We start from the raw sequence: 19,829 nt of genomic DNA on the forward strand, positions 1-19,829 counted from the left end.
GGTGAAGGTCGAGTCCTGTTTCCCCCAGTCCGCTGATTGCCCCCCTTTTGAGAACCTTTTCAGCTGGTTCCAAAGAGTGAGAAAAGTTCACAGCTAATTACATTGGTTAGTTAAAAGTTTAGGCACAATTATCAACACTTTCCAAGGCGCGACATGATGGGGCATAAAAAACTTGCCAGACACGCCCACAGCCCTCAGCCGCCCACTATATAAGACCAACGCGAGGGACTGACCGCAAACAGTTCCTGTTCGAAATTTCTCGGAAAAGTTCACCGAAAAATAAATCTAATATAATAAAATGGAAAAGACTGGGGAAACTTCACCGAGGACCTTTCTAGAGCTTATGCGAGTGCCAGTGCAGTTTTACAGGAGCATTGGCGAGGATATCTACGCACATCGCTCCACGAATCCATTGAAATCTCTGCTGCTCAAGATCTACCTATATGCGGGATTTATTAACTTTAATCTGCTGGTGATCGGCGAACTGGTGTTCTTTTACAACTCAATTCAGGACTTTGAGACCATTCGCTTGGCCATTGCCGTGGCTCCCTGCATTGGATTTTCCCTGGTGGCTGATTTTAAGCAGTTCGCGATGGTAAGGGGCAAGAAAACGCTGATTATGCTGCTCGATGACCTGGAGGAAATGCATCCGAAGAGCCTGAAGAAGCAGAGGGAATATAGATTGCCGGACTTTGAGAAGACCATGAAACGAGTGATCAATGTATTTACCTTTCTCTGTTTGGCCTATACGACCACGTTTTCCTTCTATCCGGCCATCAAGGCCTCGGTGAAGTTTAATTTTCTCGGTTACGACACCTTCGATCGGAACTTTGGTTTCCTCATTTGGTTTCCCTTCGATGCGACGAGCAGTAACCTGATTTACTGGATTACGTACTGGGATATAGCCCATGGAGCTTATCTAGCCGGCATTGCCTTTCTCTGCGCTGACCTTTTACTAGTCGTTGTAATCACCCAGATTTGCATGCACTTTAACTACATATCCATGCGACTGGAGGAGCATCCCTGTAAACCGGAAGAGGACAAAAATAATAGAGAGTTTCTCATTGGTATTATCAGATATCATGATAAGTGTCTTAAGTGGGTTTTAACGTTATTTTTTTTAAAAGGAAATTATTTATTGTATATCTTTTTTTTGTAGACTCTGTGAACATGTCAACGATCTTTATAGCTTCTCTCTGCTGCTTAATTTCCTGATGGCCTCTATGCAAATTTGCTTCATAGCCTTTCAGGTCACCGAATCCACTGTGGAAGTAATCATTATTTACTGCATATTTCTGATGACCTCAATGGTGCAGGTTTTTATGGTGTGCTACTATGGAGACTCACTAATTGCCGCGGTAAAACTAAAGTAAATTATAAAATATTCTTTCTAACAGTTTAAAACCTTTTTAGAGCTTGAGAGTGGGCGATGCTGCCTACAATCAAAAGTGGTTCCAGTGCAGCAAAACCTATTGCAGCATGCTAAAGCTACTGATTATGCGAAGTCAGAAGCCAGCATCAATAAGACCGCCCACTTTTCCACCCATTTCTTTGGTTACCTATATGAAGGTGGAAAGAAACTTAAAAATATTTTACTATTTTATACTATAGACTTTTTTTCCCAGGTCATCAGCATGTCGTATCAATTCTTTGCCTTGCTGAGAACTACATACAGCGATAATTGAATGATCAAAGCGCCCCTCTCCGCGCTTCTCAAATCGTCCACTTGGTGTGAATCGATTCGTTAATAGGGATTTTCAACATCTCTTCAAAAATCTACCCTACACAACTCTGGCCTGCAAATCAACGCCAATCGGCTACATCAGAAGCATTCGAACTTAATGACGCCCTCGACACGCTTTGATAATATTTAATTAAAAATCGCATTTAAAATTAATAAGCTTAAATGGAGACCAATATCGCCTGGCCGAGCACAAAAATCCGGCATCAGTAGAGAGGCGCACGAGGCAAACAAAATAATATTTTTTTCAAAAGGAATATTACAGCACCGTCCACAAAAAAGCGCCAGGAAAGGGGGCGCAAATAAAAGCAGCAAATGGGGGTCCCATCCACCCACAAAAAAAAAGAGCCCCCGTTCTGACCTGGTAATAAAAGGAACAACATAAAACGCAATCACAATCATCGACAATAATCTGGCAGCAACAACCAACAAAAAAATGCTTATTATAAAATTTCACAGTTTTTCAATGAGCAAAAGTGAAGCGAGGAGGGCGTAGAAAAAAAATGGTCGAGAGTGAGGGGGTGGCAATGGCAATGGCTTTTCAAAATCATAATGGCAGCTAGTAACAAGAGTTTTGTGTGTGCAAATAGGTGGGCGGGGGTGGTATAAAAATTTGTTTTGCCATGGCGGCCAACCGATCAGAGTCGGAGCTGGCAAATACCACGTCAGCAGGAGATGCTCTCCATCTCCCAGCTTTCAAACAATCCACCGCCCTACACACTGAGAAAAATGGGGATAGCCCTTGAAATCAGCACTCTTTTTTGAATAAGTTTCAACAAAAATATTAAATCCACTTTAAAAGTTGCCAATAACATTTTCATTTATGTTTTTAAATGCAAAAAACATTTTTTTTAATCTTAAAAATATGTTTGCGTCTCAAATGTCGCATTAGGCAACTTAATTCTTTAAAATACAAAGATATTAGCATTCTATTTTAGCTCCAAGCTATCTGGAATTTTTTTATTATTGCTGTTTCTCACTGAACAAAAATTTATAAAATTTAAAAACTTAGTAATAGTACAAGAGGCTTTTAAGCTATAAAATTCTAAGCAGCATGTAACTCATTAATTCAAATTTAATTACCTTATTACGCAGACCTAATATTTTATTTACCCCTCTAGTATTTTTTTTTTTAATTATTAAATAGTAAATGCAAAATATTAGATTATTTTCTCAGTACACGACTCCGATGTGCACGTCACGCGCGACCACTTAAAAAACCTTGGCCACCCAGCCCCAACCCACCCTCACTTCCTCCCCCTCTCCTCGACCAAACCCCTGCCCCACAGTTCGTTGCATTTTCCCTTAACAGGCCGTTAGTCGTTATTATTTTGGTCCATTGACGCTGCGGGCCATTGCTATATAGTGTGTACACAAGGCGAAGAAGCGAGTGCCTGTGTATATATAATGGCTCCTGCACATAAAGGAGGGAGCGGGAAGGAGAGGTCCTTATATACCACCCCCAGGATATGGACTCAAACTCGAACACAAACTCGGACCATCCACCCTCAGTGACGTTGATGTCCCGTATTGGAATCGCGTTCGTTTCGTTTTGGTCCTGCTCTTGGTCCTTGGTCCTTGTCCTCCTCGCAATCACCATTACCATCCTCATCATCATCATCATCATCGTCAGGAGCAGCAGGATGAAACTTTGGATGGATGGGGGGCACAGGCACACTCTGAACCACCAGGAGGGCAATTTTTATAATTTTAGTCTCGTTTGCTTTGAATTTACTTTTTATTTCTCCTTCTTTTTTCTCCAGCGCTGCTTCTTTTCAAGCTTCCCTTGGCTTGACTCCTCCCCTTCTTTCAGGACTTTGTCCTGGCGGGTTGATGCTGATTTTCTTTTTTTTTTGTTTTTGTACCCCCCATTCCCGATTTCTTTGGCTTGTTTCTTTTCTAACATTTCTTGTCAGCCAGCGGAGACAGACAGAGACGGATAAATGGGAAGTGAGCGAGAGGGCCAGCATAGATTTTACTTATGGCCTTTGTATTGGTTTCAGTTGACGCTTTTCAAACTCCCACCAGCGAATGCAAAATGGCGTTGACTGTATTGATTTTTGATTTATTGCCGATTTGCCTTGTTTATGCCAGGATTGCGGGCTCAAGCTCACTGTACAGGCCAACAATGCGGCTAATGCCGGGCCAATGATTAGTCATCGATGGGGAAACTGTACTAAAGATAGATAATATAAGAAAGGAGGTTCTACATTGTTCTATATGTGATCCAGTGTATTGTAATGAATTTTCTAACTATATTAAGGTCTAACTCTTATATTTTTATGAATAAAAAAATTAACCTTGTTATCCTAAATGTTAATGTCCAATGTATTGCTCCAGGAAATAAATGCAAATTTATTTTTTAAATTTTTTTTATGGATACTAAACATTGTTAAACAAATTTAAAAAAAAACAGTACAATCAAAAACAATTAAAAATTTAATTAATTACAGGTAAATAAGTGTTTTTGGTGAAACTCAATATAAACCTATTTAAATTGGTTTGCTTAGGTAACAAGTGCAGTTCTTCGAGTTGTCTCATAGGATTTAAATTTCAATCAACTATGCAAATTATCAGCTCTGTTGTTGTTCTTTTATCAATGTCTCTATTTTCTATTCTCCGTAAAGAGCCACTGGTCGATGTCCTTTTATCGAACATTCTTTCTTGCCCATTGCGTCCACTCCATTTGCAGTTCATATTTCCTGTCGCATTTTCCCCCAACGAGGCAAACATTTTGTTTCGTCCTTTTAGGAAAAAAACGGGAGGGAGTGGAAAAAATGCCTGATACAAACTACGCAAATACGTTGAGAAATCTTTTTATTTTGCGCAGCATTCAGGCTCATCAGCTTTTAATTTTATGCTCTTCCCGAGGTCCCAGGACCCGGGATTTCTCAGAAGAGTCCGGGACTCCTCGTTCCGAGTTTAAGACTCAGTGCCGTGGCAACCGGCGCTAATGAGATCCAAGCGAAGAGCCCAGGCAACTTTCCATTACGTTGAGTTTTTCCAGCTTTTTTTGTGTTTTGCGTCGCTTTCCTATGCCTTCCTTGTTGTTCCTTGTTTCGTCCTGAACCTTTGTGTGCGATGGCTCGCCATTTTCCCCATTGGACAGCAAAGTGTCCTTTTGGCTTGTTAAGAAAATGTCGCTCTCTAATGCCCGCGACAGGGGGGTGGAACATGCAGGGGGCCACGACTGACTAGTTGGCGTTGTTGTTTTTCCTCCGTCGCGCTCTTAAATTAGAAAAATGTAAATTTATTTTAATTAAGATAAATAAGTAACAAAATGTTTTATGGAAATTACGTTAACAACGCGTAGACAAGAGGGGAGTGATGGGTGGTCCGTTGGGTGGTATATTCGACCATTACTAGAGGGCGGGGACCGCAGGACAACTGCTTTAGCATGCAAATACACATAATCAGCAGGCAGCAGGCAAACAGCTAACAACAAGCTAAAAGAAGAAAAAAATACACAGGTCCTCCCAACTCCGTGGAAAATGGAATTATTTCTCCCATTCGCATATTCCGCCATTTTTTATGGCTTTGTTGAAAACTTTTGCTGACTGTTTGCTCGTTTGTTTCTCGCATTTTTTATCAACAATTTCTGCCCCCGCCTCTGCTTTATTTATTAACATCGATCGATGAGTGATTCCCGTTTATTTGCATTGATTACCCATGTACACACACTTTCAAGCGCCACTGTTATCGACACTCCGATGTTGAAACTTTTAATTGAGTGCCCCCACACCATGGGCTTAACAATTAATAAAATATATTTTCCGTTGTTTTTGTTCAAATTAATCAGCGAATTAACAAAGCAAAAAAAATGTTTTTATTTATGGGAAAAGTTTGGAAAAGTACAAATGGTATTGACTGGCTTTTATTTTGCTTGTTTTTTATTTATTCAAAAGGTCTCGAGTAGAAATTTAAACAATTTACATATTAAACTGTACTATCGCTAAAGTAAAGATCGATTAGTTCCTGGGCTTGTTGGTAAATTTCCACACTTTCGTGAGTCTGCAGCCTTTCAATTTTAGCCAAACCTCCGCACTCGTAAATGGCTTTAGTTAACTCATCGGCATGGGCATTCGATACTTTAAGCATATTGCTTAGGCCACTTAGCACTGTCTTTGTAATTTCCTCAAATTGGCAGGTGAGAAGATCACAGAACGGCCGAAGGACATCCTCTAGGACCAAAATTAACAGCTGATCCTCATTGCAGCGCATGGTTAGATTACTTATGGACCTGGCAGCCACCGCTCTTTCCTGCAGTCCACCGTTCTTTAAAATCTCTATAACCTTGGCCAGCAATCCCTCGTTGATAATGGCTTGAACCCAAAGGTGATTGCGAGAGGTGACTCGCCAGAGGAACTTCACCTGCTCCCTGTGGATCTTCTTATCGACAAAAAATACCACTGATGTGAAATGGGAAAGTGGATTGTGATTCAAAACTAACTGACACTGCTCATCTGTTCCGGCCAGAATTTTTCTCACTGCCCGCAATGCAGCATTTTGAACTTTGACTTTTTCATGGCCCATTAGTGATATCACTTTCGGCAGCATTTCACTTTCAACTACCATTTGAATGTGTTCCTGCCAACCGCCAGCTAGAAAACTAATGACCCAAAGAGTCCACTTAAGGATCTCCATGTCATGGTGACTGATCAGCACCTCGAGTGCCGGCAGGATCTGCAGGACAGTTTCTCTCGCGATCGGTGGATCGTAGTGCCGGCACAGATTGCCAATTACCAGGATCACATTGCATAGAATCTGGGGGGACATATCCCACTGAATAAAAGAGAGCAGCGACTGAACCACACCCAATCTGATGAGAAAGTCCCGCAGTAAAGGACCATCGCCTATTATGTTGGCCAAAGAATAAAGGGTCGGTTCCCAGATTTCCAGATTGGGAGATTCAAGAAATTTCAGAAAATATGGCACTGCACCAGCGGCCACGACCTTAAAAAGGTTAATGATTTAACAACTTAATCAATTAAATTAAAGGATTCCAATTCAACCTGAGTCGCCTGTTCCGAGTTTCCACTGCAAATGCTGACCAAGGCCCAGATGGCCTCAAACTGTAGGTTTCTATCGTATTTTTCCTTGAGACTCTCGACCAGGATGGGCAGAATGCCGTTTTGGATCAGGTCATTGATGGGAGGATTCTTTGACGAGAGTAGAGTGCGAATTTCCTGGACGGCGGTCAGTTGAAGCTCTGGATTGCTGGCATCGGCCGCTGTCTGGATGAGCTCCTTCAGGTCCCTTAAAGGTGTAACATGTTCTATTTTAGCCTGCTCAATCAAACGATCCTCCTCCATTTTGTGTCTTAAATAACTGGGTGGTTGAAATTACGTGTATATGTTCGTGATATTTTTCCGATTGTGGCCTTAATCTGACTTTACTTCATAAACTGGATAACTAAGATCTTATTTTTTATAATTTGTGAGTGTAATTTTCACATATCATAATATTATTTCCCAAAAAGAATGGTAAAGACTTTAAAACTAAATACTTTTAATCCTAATTAAATCTTTATTTTTTTACCATTTCCCTAAATTAATTTTCGGTTATCCATTAAATTTTATAATTAGAACGCAATTACGAAATATATCGTTTTAAGTGTTACGCCATTCCATATATCATTATGGAAATAATTAAGTTTTTGGCTTCTTGTGACTTGTCCTCAAGTGCGTTCTAATTTTCTCAGAAAACCCAACGACATCCACTTGGACACCTCCTCCTCATCCTCAGTTCCCAATCCTCTTCCCTTACGGTCCACCAATGTCTTTTGCTTAGCCTGCAGCATACTTTTCGAGCTTAATGGTTTAAATATTTACTCGTAATTAAAATTCAGCTTTATGCACGTCAAGTGCATAATCACAGACCAAAGCAGACCGGGCAAGGCCATTGAGACAATTTTTTCCGAGCCCGGGGAGCTGACACTGCCTGGAAAAGTGGATGCCCAAGGATTCGGATGGTGGTGCTGTTGAAAAACGGAGGGCCGAAGGAGTCGCAGGATCAGAAGGAGCAGGAGCTGGAGCAGAAAAGCAACCATAGACGACATTAGCCGTTGGGCGGAGTAAGCAACTGAAGATTATGTCGCCCCCAAAGTAAATGAAACTTATGCACAAATTACACAAGTCAGTTGACTGGCATCTACACAACTGCACTGGAAAAATAATTTCAAATTAAAGTACTTTATTCGACTTTCAAATTAAAGTTTTCAATAAGTCGTATATTTAATTATGTTAACAAAACAAAAAAATTAAATATTTAAGTAACATTTGTTAAATGCTAAAAAAAAATAAAATTATCTGTTCAAAAAATGCTATATGTGGTATTTTAAAATATGATATGATAAAATCAAGTTGACATCTTTGAATCATAAATTTGGCATTAATCATATCGGGTTTTAATTGATATGATATAAGATATAGAGTTTTTTCACTCACTAAATATTAAAAAAATTACTTAATATATATATTAATATATAATATTTATTAAAATATTTAGATTAGATGATCTACTATTTTAATTATTATTTTAATTCATATAAGTGCAACTTTCTCAGTGCACTTCTGAGTGAACTCTGCCCCCTCTGCGGCTGACTATCCACTCGAGGCGGCATCAGCACTGGTCTCCTCCGCTCATAATTAAAACCCGAGCTGAATGAAATCGCATAAAATGAATTAAACATTTTAAGGCTATTTAGGGGCGTAGGTAGGTGTAAGCAGGAGGCGTGGCAGTGGATGGTATTGCTCTTGGGACAATTGCAGCGTTAAATGAAATATTAATGGCATGGATGTCGGCAAGGAGCGGTTCTCTCCGTTCTCTCGGTTCTTTGGCTCTAATAAAGCGATGTTCCAGGACGAAGGAGCAGGGGAAGCTTTTAATGATATACTTTTTTTTTTGCAACTTCTACCGCTGTTGTTTTGCACACACACACAGAGTTTTTCAAGTGCATCATTATTTGTTGCAAATGGAGGCTGGCGGTGGAAAAATGGGGAAAAAAATATAGAAGGAAAGGTTGCGGAGGCTGTGCAAATTCAATGCGCTGCATTTTTAATCCCAACGCAAGGTTTTCCTCCTCTTTTCAATGCCTCAACTCAAGTGCATGCCACACCCCCCTTTTTGCCGTCGCCCTGCACTTCATATGCAAACATTTATGAGGACGCCGAAAGGGGCGGTGGGCGTCGAGGGGCGGGGCCGCTGTGGCTCGCACAAAGGTAGCCCACCCAGCCTTTGTTTCCACCACGGAGGCATGTGTGTTTGTGTCGAGTGCAGGCCGCATAATGGGATGTCTGATGAAGCTCTTAGTCGGCATAATTACTTTTTTTTAGTCAGCAAAGCAAATGATACTCTGTGGGGCTTCCACGTCGCCTCAAACCCCACAAGTGCCGCTCAAACGATGGGACAATCAATCGGAGGCGGTTCCAAATTAAAGGACTAGGTCAAAAGTGCCGCCTCAAAGTGGCACTCGATGGAACCAAAGGTAGATAATTTCAGTGCCACCGTAAAGTGCTAATGGATGGGTTAGGAAATTATTTTTATACCAAAAGGCCAGGAGAAAGCAAAGAAATAGTTTTAATATTTTATCATACCTAACAATGATCAAGTTGATTATATGGTAAAGGTTTTTATATATCAAGAATTTGTCTGTTAAAATATTTAAATTTTAATTTGATATTAATATAAAAATAACTCTAAAGAAAACTTGTAAATTTACGAATAGTATAAAATTGTATAGCTATTTATTTATTTAATTCCCTCACCGAAGTATTTACCTTCAAGGCAGCCTTAAGATATGAACAAACAGTCTTTTGTCATGCTTTTGTCGCTAATGAGGAAGTCTAAGCAATCGATTTGCGAAGAAGAAAAAGCGAAACATCAGCAGGAGGTGCCCGACCACTTGAGTGCCAATTAAAAATGTGTAAATAATTTCTACGACAATTACGGGCCAGACAAAGGACCTCATTCGAATATGAGTTTCGAGGGGAACACACACATTCGCTAGAGAAGCGAACCTGTAGCCAGGACCAAGACCACCGAAGGAAGCGAATTTATGGCAACTGCATTAGCATAGACTGAGCAGGGTTAAGGATTGTCGAGTGGAGAGCCGAGCCAAGAAAAGGAGCGCTGGCAAATCATAAGCATAAATCGTGGGAAACGACGGCGGCGGCAGAATATTCAAATTAGACGGAATGTCACTTCACAGGACACAATCCCAGCCGAAGGATAATGCGGCATTAGGAACTAAGGCAACAGTTTTGTCAACGTGAAAGGGTGAAATCGAAAAGTACAAAAAAAAGGTGAAAGATGAATGCCGCGTAATGAATGGAGATCGGTGGCTGACTGGCGTTCGCCGATTGTGTTCTCACAATGTGGCGATCATCTCCGCTTTATATTTTCTATTTCCATTTTCCGTGTTTGGGACTCCGATTGCGATTGTGTCAAGGGTCCAGAGGATGCTGTCCTACTTCCCCTACTTCCACCGATTTTAATTGAATTCCTACCTGAATTCACCCGAAACTGTCCAGCTGCATCCCGAAAAAGGGGTTTAATTTATTCCTTCTCCCGGGATATTCATATGCGAAATGGCTCAAATATTTTCATAAAAAATACCACAATAATTCGTCAAGCTAACAACCGGTCGAACCGGTTTCATATCATTTACTGTTATCCTTTTCTGTGCCGGCAATCCATCTAAAGCTTAAGAGTAAAGGATCATGGATTAAAAGAAACAAAAATATCCCAAGCCTGAAACTTTATTACTTCTGAATTTTTGTTGTTGCTTAAAAATAACAAAAAAAAACATGTATTAAATTTATCTTTGACTTAATAAATATATTAAGGTTTCTAACGACAAGAAAAGTCACTTTGCCTTTGCTGCCTTAAGCCAAAAAATAAAACAAAAAAATACAAAAATATTTGGTTATTCTAACTTGAACTTTCTGTCTCAAACTTAACTTCTTTCAGCAGCTGGGTGAAATTCTCCATTTTTGTGGCAACTTAATTTACGCTGAAATCCATTTGACTTTATCTGACATTCCAATCAAGTCATCTAAAAATTAAAAAAAAAAAAGAATTATAATAGAACGTAGCAAAAAAAACGAGAAACTTGCCAACAGTCACGTCGTACAACTTTTGTTACAAATTTTTTTCCAGAATCCGTTTATTCACATTTTTTTGAGGATTTTTTTCTCGTTTTCGGCGAGGCGTTGATGAGGAAGGGGGATTCCTCCTGGGTCCTGTGTCCTGGGCTCTGCGATGATCGTGGGGTGGCACTCGGCTAATGGGCAAATGCCCACCCCTCGCTTTTTCCACGTACTGAAATAATTCAATTGTTCGTGCCGCACAGAAAGCGACGCGGAAAAATTAAAATAGTGAGGAACACAACACCATATACAAAAAAACAAGAGAAAATGCCGAAAAAAACGCTCTCCCTGACAACAATATTGTGCTGCGTACTTATGGTCTATATAGGTGAATATATATACCTCATGGCAACGGTTTCCTCCCCTTTCCCCTCTTCCTCTTCCTTACGCACATAATTTCCGGTCGTTTTTTATTAAAATCTTTTTTTTCCGATTTTTTTGTCGTTGGTTTTTTTTCCTCTTTGGAATCACATGCTGACATATTCTCTTTTAACAATAAAGGACCCGAAAAGGAAGAAAAAAACGGGAAATTTGTAATTTTATAGTCAAACTGTAACAATTTTTTGTGTCCTCCTTACCGGGTGCTGTTCACTGGGAATGAAATGAAATTAAAATAAAAAAAAGCGCTCACTTTATGCTCTATAAATTTTAATGTAAATGGATTCTGGCCTGTTGTTGTCTTGGTTGTTTCGCTTCGCTTTGCTCACGCTTGTTAGCTTAAAAGCGCATTGCCACTGACAAGCTGTCGACTGCATTTAGTGTTATAAATTTTGACTCAAAGTAGCGGATAAAAAATCGGATTTTAATGTCCGACAGGAACTCCAAATAGGTTAAAGCGAATTGGAATAAATGCGACGGGATCAAGTTAGATTTAAAGTCGAGAGCTAGAGTACTTAAGGAAATGTATATTTTCAGTGAGAATAAACGATACAATAACTTATCGACTTTTTTTAAATGCGATTTCCTTTTAAATTTGTTTAGTAAAAAAGGTTTTTATATATTCATAATAATATTTATACCTAATCTAATTTTGGGTTTGTAAAATAAATGTGTAACCAATATAAAATCGTTGAAATGCAGCTTTACAAAAATGGATTTTACTTAAAATGCGACTTTTAGTTAAAACAAATTATAGCAATATCGAAAACAATAATCTCTAATATCATTTAAAAATATATTTTTCAATAAATTCCCTATTAATGCCATTTTCATCTTCTTCTTCCAAAAATGTAGACCTCATTTATCCGTCTTCCAATTCGCTTGATTAATGGACACTGACAAACCATCAACTATCCACCAATTAAGGGCACATTTTCCGGTAGATTTCCTCGCTGAGACAACTTCATCAGCATCCATCAAAATCTTCCACTAACTTAAAACCACATTAATCTGTTTGGCAATGTGAGAACATCAATCAACCAGAGTCGAAAAAAAACGAAAAAATAGAAACAGGAGAATTCTTTCTATATCTATTTCCTCCCTCTCGTTTCACAAATTTCCATGCATTCTTTTTTGCAAAATTTATTGACAAACAAATGGGATTTTGACGGTCTTCCGCCAGGAAGTCAATAAAGCAGAGTCACAAAATTGTCAGTTTCAAGTGCTTGAGCAAATTTTACAATCAACAAGAGTGGATGACAAAAAAGTAAGCCTATTAACCTTTTTCTCCTCCGCTAAAATAAAATACAAAAAAAAAAACTGTGAGGGGTTGCACCCCTGCTGAATCTCACCCCTCAAACAAAAGTCAGGGTTAAGGGTTCAGGGGTCGGAATTCGATCAATGCTCACTTAGCTGCTGTTGTTGCTACTACAATTTTGGCTACTCTTGTTGCACTGATCGATTGTGCGGTTCCTATTGATTGGGATATTGATTGTTGATACTCTCATTAGGAAAAAGGAAAAGGGCTGGGGGTTTTTGGGAAATTATCACCCCTAGGGGTTTCCCCGTCCATCACCACAATTTGCTGCTCATAATTGCATTGTCTGTGGCAGCCAAGTAATTATTTTAATTCTTTAATTTGCCACCTGAGTTCATTGGCGCCTCCCGAGGGTTTTCCCGCCCTCCTTCCCCTTTTCTGACCCTTTTGTGGCCCGGATGCCAAATGAAAATGCCGCAGACGCAGCCAAACCAACCAGAAGAAGTTCGTTTCAGCCAAAAAGCTGAGCGGGAAAACCCGGCAAAAATAGAAATAAATGTACAGTCACCAAAGAGTAAGGCGACCCCTACAAATAGAGAATGAACCTTCTCAGAATATTTATAGTATAAATATGAGTAATTTGAATATAGTAGGTATACTTTTTATGGATTCTTTAACGTTACAAAATAAAAAAAATAAAAATTTTAAAAAACTAAAATTGAAACGATTTAATAATAAGCATTAAAATAAAACAAAAATAAATAAATTCCAGATAATTGTTTCATAATCAATAGTTTGAAGTTTAAATAAAATTATAGTTTGCATAGTATTTTTAAATTAAACACTAATGAAGAGCTTTCTGAGTCTTTCATAGTTATAAAGGATACCTTCGGGCCTTATCCATTTTGTAAGGTTTACGCATCCCAGAAAAGTGCACTTTTTGCACCTTTCCTTGGCCATCAATTTCACTTGCAGCTCATCTGAGAGTTCTTGTGGCTGACTCCCCTTCAGGGATTTCATTAAAAAATGCCTCAGCTTTTTCATTTGCCATTGCCACATTTGCAAACCGCAGAAAGTCAGAGAAAAGAGAAGAGAACGGGATAAATGGAGTCTGTGGTGTTGCTGGCGGGTGGGAAGGTCTAAATGAAAATGCCTTAAAGCTGGCTGTTAAATACCATTCGGCTTTGGCGCACAGATAAATATTTCTTCATTATGCCGCATTTTTGAGGGCATTTCGTTCCGTCGCCTTGTTGAATATTTTCCGGTTAATAAAATTATTTGCAAGCCAACTTGGCACCCCACCCCATTGCACCACCGGCATCCGAAAATTCTCCTATCGCCGCTGGCCAATTCAGTCTGGTTAGAAAACTATTATTTTTCACACAAAGTACAATATAAACTCGCCGCGGGTGTCCTTATTAAATTCGTAGCTTTCTCCGGGGAAAAAGGATGAGGAAAAGGACGAAAAGAAGGAGGAGGAGGCAGAAAAACTGGTAGGGATCCTCGCGCCACGCTCTTGTAATTCCTTCAAGGGAAATCTTTTCAATTACAATTCGTGCAGATGGCTGCGTTTCCTTCGCGTTTCTTTTTCACCATTTTCCCTCTGAATTTTCCCCCGTTTTTCCTGCTGCCAGGCGTAAAAAGCAAACCAACGGCAGACAGTGGCAATTTCTTTTCATTTCGCGTGTCTCCTGTTGACAAACTGCTGTGTCCCTGCCTCAGGGAAATCCTCGAGTGGCGCTGCGACATTATAAGGATGCTCGAAAGGGGGGGCTCTTTCACTTCAAAAGGTGAGCGGAGGCCGCCTTGCAGTTAATTAGTGTGTGGTGCGCACTTCTAATTGCATGTGACAGATGCTGATGCACTTGCTGCTGCTGGATAAAAGCCCCATCTCACCTGCGGGGAAAAGCCGGAGTAAAAACCCAGGGAAAATGTCTGGGGGAGCGCAGCGCTCTTTATGACTTCATAAACAAAGTCCAACCGGGGCGATCGCCCTGAAGTCCATAATTCCATTCAAGATTGCCAGCAGTGTTAGCTCACTGGCTATTTTCTGACTAAAAAGGCTGTATTCATGAGTATTTATTGATTCGTTTTTAGTTAATTTAAAAATTAAGATCAAAAGCTTTGCAAATTCAGTGGAATTAGTAAATTCAAAAGTGATAAAAGTTAGATTTTTTATTATGTACCAAATTTAAAATATATTTTTTCAGTATAAATATTTTGGAATGCATACATTAAAAATTCCGATACGAGCACTTATATTTTTATTGTCTTCCTAAACATTTGTCTATTTTAAATACTTTTGAGATTATTAAGTTAATGTACATTTTTCATTTTTTTTTGTCATTATTTCTTTTAACATTTTTATAAGACCTGCAAAAAAAGTAAATTATTTATTTGTACTGATTTTAATATGTTTTATGTCTTTCTATTTAAAGAACAAAATTTCTAGGGATTTCAAGAGATTAGTAACTTTAAAAAAGAATTAAAAATTTGATTGTTTTTAACAACCGTTTAAACAACTGGTCAAAACCAAATTTAAATAAACTTTAACTAATTTGGCATCTCTTATTTTCTAGAGATGCGGCCACAAGACCGGTGGTCGGTGGTGTGGTCGAGAAACCGAGTGGTTTGGGCGGTGCAAGGTGAGCCTAACTTATGCCGGTGGCAACAAATTGGAAAACCATTTTAGCGCTAATGAAGATCCACCCATTGCTTGTAGCGCCATCGCAAATAAAAAACTTTTATGACCTGGCCAAAAGGCAAAGGATTGCAGAATCCAGGGCGATGTAAAATCGTGTGGGATTGGCTTGAATGAAGATGCTTTCGAAATACCCTGCATTTACTGTTACAACCAATAAAAAGGCAATAAAGTGCTAAATGGTTGGTATTATTTATGTTGCTTCATTGATTTCTATTAATTGTAGTTGTTTTTATGTTAAGACTTATGTTGTTTTGATAATAAAATTGAATTTATAGGTGGATATTGTTTGATGCTAGCATCTTATGACCCAAGAAGTACTTAAAATATCGTATCTTAAGATTTCGATTACCCATTACTGACTACTTCTTTATTTTTGTATAGTTTTTACTGCTTACAAATTTATAAAAGGCTTAAGTTTGTAATATTTTTTCTTCCAATTGCCTCCTAAAAGTTCCGTAGTTTTATGCTAAGAGTATAAGGATCAGATCGAGGCCACCGTCGAGGCAATAAAAATTAGTTTATCGTTGACACTGATTGAGCAGATTCCCTAATGGAAGTGCTGGCCACCGCCTTGGACCCAATTTATAGAGCTCGATCCCCTCACCTTCCGTTTGGCAACGCCCCCAGTTTGCCGCTTATCGATTGCTGTGGATACGCCTCCTTTTGTAATTTTTTTTCTTTCGGAGAGCAACATTCTCAAATGATTTGTGCATTCATTAACATTTTCTGAACATTCGAATGGTCTGGGGCATAAAAAATGAGTTAGCCGATTTTGTCATGTTTGCTGACAAATTACAGCTGAATTTTATTTACACGACGAACCGCAGAACTCTGACATAATCCGCTTAAATGCATTGGAGAGCTTTTGCCATAAATTCCAGTGCATTGTTCCATGTCACTAAATCATATCAACAGCGACAATTTATGCCGGCCCACATGGATTCTGATTTCGATTTCGATTCGGATTCAGAACCAGACTGAGCAGCCAGTCGCTATCGTTTGGGTGGACCAATTAAAATGCAAGAATTGTTAATGCGCGGCATTAAAATTCATTATTATTACATACGTTTATTACCTCAATCGCCGCTCACATGCCAGCAATTGTTGTTGGCTCTATGCTCTATGCAAATGTCTGGTGAAAACGCTTTGAGCCATTTAGGCAGCTTAGCCACGTTGGTAAAGGCCACAGGCAGAGGCAAGTGCAGAAAAACCAGTGGCATTGCCTTCAAAGGGGATTAAAATGGATTTAAATGGCCATATTTCTATTTTAATTTTCCCAAAAAAAATCGAAACATAAAGATGAAACCAAACTGCAGACAATATTAGTAAAATAGTTACAATTACAAATAATATTGTGTGTTGTAATTATTTTTAAAATTATTAAATAAAATAAATACTATAAATACAATTTAATTTGATATTTATTGATCTAAAAATTCTTCAAAAAGGCCTTTAGGTTTTGTTATTCATTTTAAAACTTTTCTTATAGTAAAATCCCCTTAATTCTACTCCCCTGACCAAATCAGCACCTGAGAACTGCAGAGAGAACGTCACACGCCTGCTATTTATGGACAACTCCTACCGTCTGTCAAACGCGTCAAAGACCAGCTCCAGTCGCTTGTAATTAATTGACAATAATTTCAGTTATTTCTTGTGGCAGTCGTATGGAGATTTGCCCTCTCAGGTTATATGTATAAATATATATGTATATATCCAGCTCATGTCGTCGTCCCCCTTCGTTTAGTGTCATTAAGGCTGAAAAATGCCCCAACATGCTGAGCCGTTTGCTGGACCCTAACCATTAGCCGATCAGCGGACTAATCAAGTCGGCCACACTGAAGAAAATAAATATTTAAGAACAATTTTATAAATATTGAAATATTTTAATAATATTTTCTATATGTTTAGGTAGGCTTATAAATTGATTGTATTAACTTTATTTTGTATTTCTTATAATGATATCATTCTTATTTTACTGATCCCATGCCACTTATTTATCACACTAATTAAATGTGTTTTTCCTCTGTGCAGCAACCAAAGACAACTCGTTATAATTTATGGACGGACGGTCTTGTGGCAGCTTTTTCTGCAATTGTTACCATGCTTATTGAGTTGTTAACAAAAGTTGTTTGCGATTGCCGGCCAGCTGTCCGTTTGTCTGTTTGTTAGTCCCTCTCTTCAACTCACCATCTAATCCACCATAGAAGTCCGAAGCGCGATAGTCTGTGAAAACCCCAGAAGGGCAGGCAGATCGATCGGAGCCACCCCTTTAAGGCCGGGATGACCCCTGACCCGTTCAGATTTCGAGATGGCAATAGGCCAGACTAGATAGCGACAGCTGCTCGATTTTGGAGGGAGGCGAACCTCACCAGGACCAGGACCAGGACCTCGCAGTTGACTGCACAAGGAGAGCTGCCCGCGAGTCGGCCTTAACCCTTTAGGTTACACTGGGGAAAATATCACGATCACATTAATTGATCAAATCATTTAAACTTTATTTATTTAGCATTTTTTGGTTCCGAAATTGGAAAAAATTGGAGGAGTAAAGCCCGAAGAAAATGGTCGAAGATTATATTAATAATAATATATATATTAATAATAATATTAATATTATTAATAATAATTCAGAATACTAGTATATATTGAACATATTCTCTAAATGGATATCCATTTTGGACTTAAGTAAAAGGATCTAAACTTAGATTAATAATATTCTTAAAATACTTAACATAATATTTAGATAATTTTATATTTTATATTTCGAATATTGAATTTATAAAATATTTATTTTGACACTGGATTTTCTTCACATTTTCAGATTTGAAGTATATTACTACCTTTATTTTCTGAGTGTTCAGGATTTACCTAAAAATTCGTTCGAAAACATTTTTAATATGCACGCACTGTGACCCGTGGTTTGCTGTTCGAACCCTCGAAACCTTTCTCTTTCCCGCTGGCCGGAGCTTGATTTGCAGTTCATTTCGGGATGCTTCTGACTACCGACTACCGAGTCCTCAATCCAGGATATTCTTTTGGACTTTGGTCCGGCTAGACAGCTGCCCCGCCCCGCTTCGTCCCGTGCCTGTAATTACACGGGGCATTTACTTGGCCTTTGTTTCGCAGTTCGCTCTTCGCTTTTTTCAAATTTATCCTGCGCTCCTCGGGGCTGCCCCTGTTTGCATATCCCGATGCCCCGGCATCCCGTTGAAGGATAAAGGCGCGCGCTTAAATAAGCAATTACCGTGTGCCAGCGACCAGCATCCTGACAAAGTCCTGCCCAGCGTCCTGCCGAAAAAGCAGAAAATAAAAAAGAGGAAAAACGAAAGGGTTGAGCCACTCGGCCAGGACAAAGGGCCGCAGAAAAGGGTTCACCAAATAAAAAAGGGGAAGAAAAAACAGTTCGCCCGGCTGTCGGCTCTGATTTAAATCTTTGGCCATGACATGTGGCGACCAGACAAGGTCCACCCTGAAACCCGTTCCTTAAAAGTCGCTCTATTGATTTTTAACCAGCTTTAAAAACGGTCAGACAGCAGCAAGTTCAAGTTCAACGCCGGGTAATTAATTTGCGAGGACCGGGCCAAAAGTAAAGTGCGTGCCCGGCTCATTAGCATGGGGCCTCGGGAAAGGGGTCATTGTGCTTTTAATTGAAAAACATTCCCAAGGACGAGAGGAGGAGAATGAAAACTCATTAAGATTTCGCCGCACAACCCTTTTTCCGCCGGCTTTTCTGACCCAGTTTTTCCGCCTGACCTTCTTGTCCGTGGATCGTAATTAAGCAATTAGCCGGGAAACACTTTCGCCCCTTTTGCCATTCCGTTTCTGAGCTTGGAAACTGACCCACGCAAGGTGAAATGCTTTGAGCCAGGTGTGTAAATTCCCCCTCTTTCGGTCATCTCAACTCTTTTTCGTATCTGTGGCTCTGCACTTCCTGTCATTCGTTTTGGAAATCGCGACATCGTGATTGCATTTGGCATATGCACATGTGCACTCGATGAAGCTGCAGCTGGCCAAAAGGACGGCCAACAACTGGCCATTGACCAAAAGCAGTGGCAGTGGCTTTGTGGCAGTTGCAACGTGCAATTCCCCCTTTGCGGCATTGACACATTTTTTCGCTTCATTTTTTCGCAACGGGGATATGTGTGTGTTCCCACGCTTTACTGACCCAACGCAATGTGGTTTCGGTTAAATGGTCAAGATTTGTCGGATTCGGGAAGCCATATATTTTTAATAGATTATTGCCGACCCTAAAACGCTGGAATTGATTAGCAGCTCTATTTTATTTCTTGTAGAGATATTAATTTGTTTATAATATTGGCCTGACATTATATAAAACTATAGGATTTTAGTAAGTTTAATAAATTTTAACTAAAATGTAAATAAATTCCAGTAATAATTTTTTAATATTATTAAAGATTAACTGTTTCAGAAATGCTGAGTTTCATTTATATGAAAAATAATAAGTGAAGTATATAAGTATATTTGTATTATAAGTTCAGATTTTGTTTAATTAAAAAGCCTTTTATCTAAAATTTATTTGGAAGTTAATTCAGCATTGCTATTGACACATTATATTTCGAATTAATTTTAATCCCACTCATC

General features: G+C 39.1%; 2 protein-coding genes and 1 long non-coding RNA gene across 3 annotated transcripts; 1 reads left to right on the top strand and 2 right to left on the bottom strand.

The window, feature by feature from the left end:
- Positions 1 to 298: 298 nt before the first annotated feature.
- Positions 299 to 1,685, top strand: Or67c (Odorant receptor 67c). Its single transcript, XM_017140527.3, has 4 exons — positions 299 to 1,098; positions 1,160 to 1,358; positions 1,414 to 1,569; positions 1,626 to 1,685. The coding sequence occupies exons 1-4, from the start codon at positions 299 to 301 to the stop codon at positions 1,683 to 1,685; spliced, it is 1,215 nt and encodes a 404-aa protein (XP_016996016.3).
- A 3,920-nt stretch (positions 1,686 to 5,605) lies between these two features.
- Positions 5,606 to 7,135, bottom strand: LOC108056655 (importin subunit alpha-3-like). The gene is made up of 2 exons (XM_017140526.3): positions 6,754 to 7,135; positions 5,606 to 6,694 (listed from the first exon to the last, which is right to left on the bottom strand). Exons 1-2 carry the CDS (start codon positions 7,051 to 7,053, stop codon positions 5,678 to 5,680), a joined length of 1,317 nt encoding a protein of 438 aa, XP_016996015.3. The 5' UTR covers positions 7,054 to 7,135; the 3' UTR covers positions 5,606 to 5,677.
- A 3,477-nt stretch (positions 7,136 to 10,612) lies between these two features.
- Positions 10,613 to 11,436, bottom strand: LOC138913213 (uncharacterized). The gene is made up of 3 exons (XR_011418870.1): positions 11,233 to 11,436; positions 10,858 to 11,062; positions 10,613 to 10,796 (listed from the first exon to the last, which is right to left on the bottom strand). It is a non-coding gene; the product is annotated as an uncharacterized lncRNA (long non-coding RNA).
- Positions 11,437 to 19,829: the final 8,393 nt, after the last annotated feature.

This window comes from Drosophila takahashii, chromosome 3L, assembly GCF_030179915.1.
Source record: "Drosophila takahashii strain IR98-3 E-12201 chromosome 3L, DtakHiC1v2, whole genome shotgun sequence".
Lineage (NCBI taxonomy): Eukaryota > Metazoa > Arthropoda > Insecta > Diptera > Drosophilidae > Drosophila > Drosophila takahashii.

Excerpts from the sequence above, each read along its gene's own strand:
- LOC108056655 (XM_017140526.3), bottom strand. The coding sequence starts at position 7,053 with ATGGAGGAGGATCGTTTGATTGAGCAGGCTAAAATAGAACATGTTACA. Across the intron at positions 6,695-6,753 it reads ACTCGGAACAGGCGACTCAG|GTCGTGGCCGCTGGTGCAGT; the intron begins GTTGAATTGGAA and ends AACCTTTTTAAG.
- Or67c (XM_017140527.3), top strand. The coding sequence starts at position 299 with ATGGAAAAGACTGGGGAAACTTCACCGAGGACCTTTCTAGAGCTTATG. Across the intron at positions 1,099-1,159 it reads TATCATGATAAGTGTCTTAA|ACTCTGTGAACATGTCAACG; the intron begins GTGGGTTTTAAC and ends TTTTTTTTGTAG. Across the intron at positions 1,359-1,413 it reads GAGACTCACTAATTGCCGCG|AGCTTGAGAGTGGGCGATGC; the intron begins GTAAAACTAAAG and ends AAACCTTTTTAG.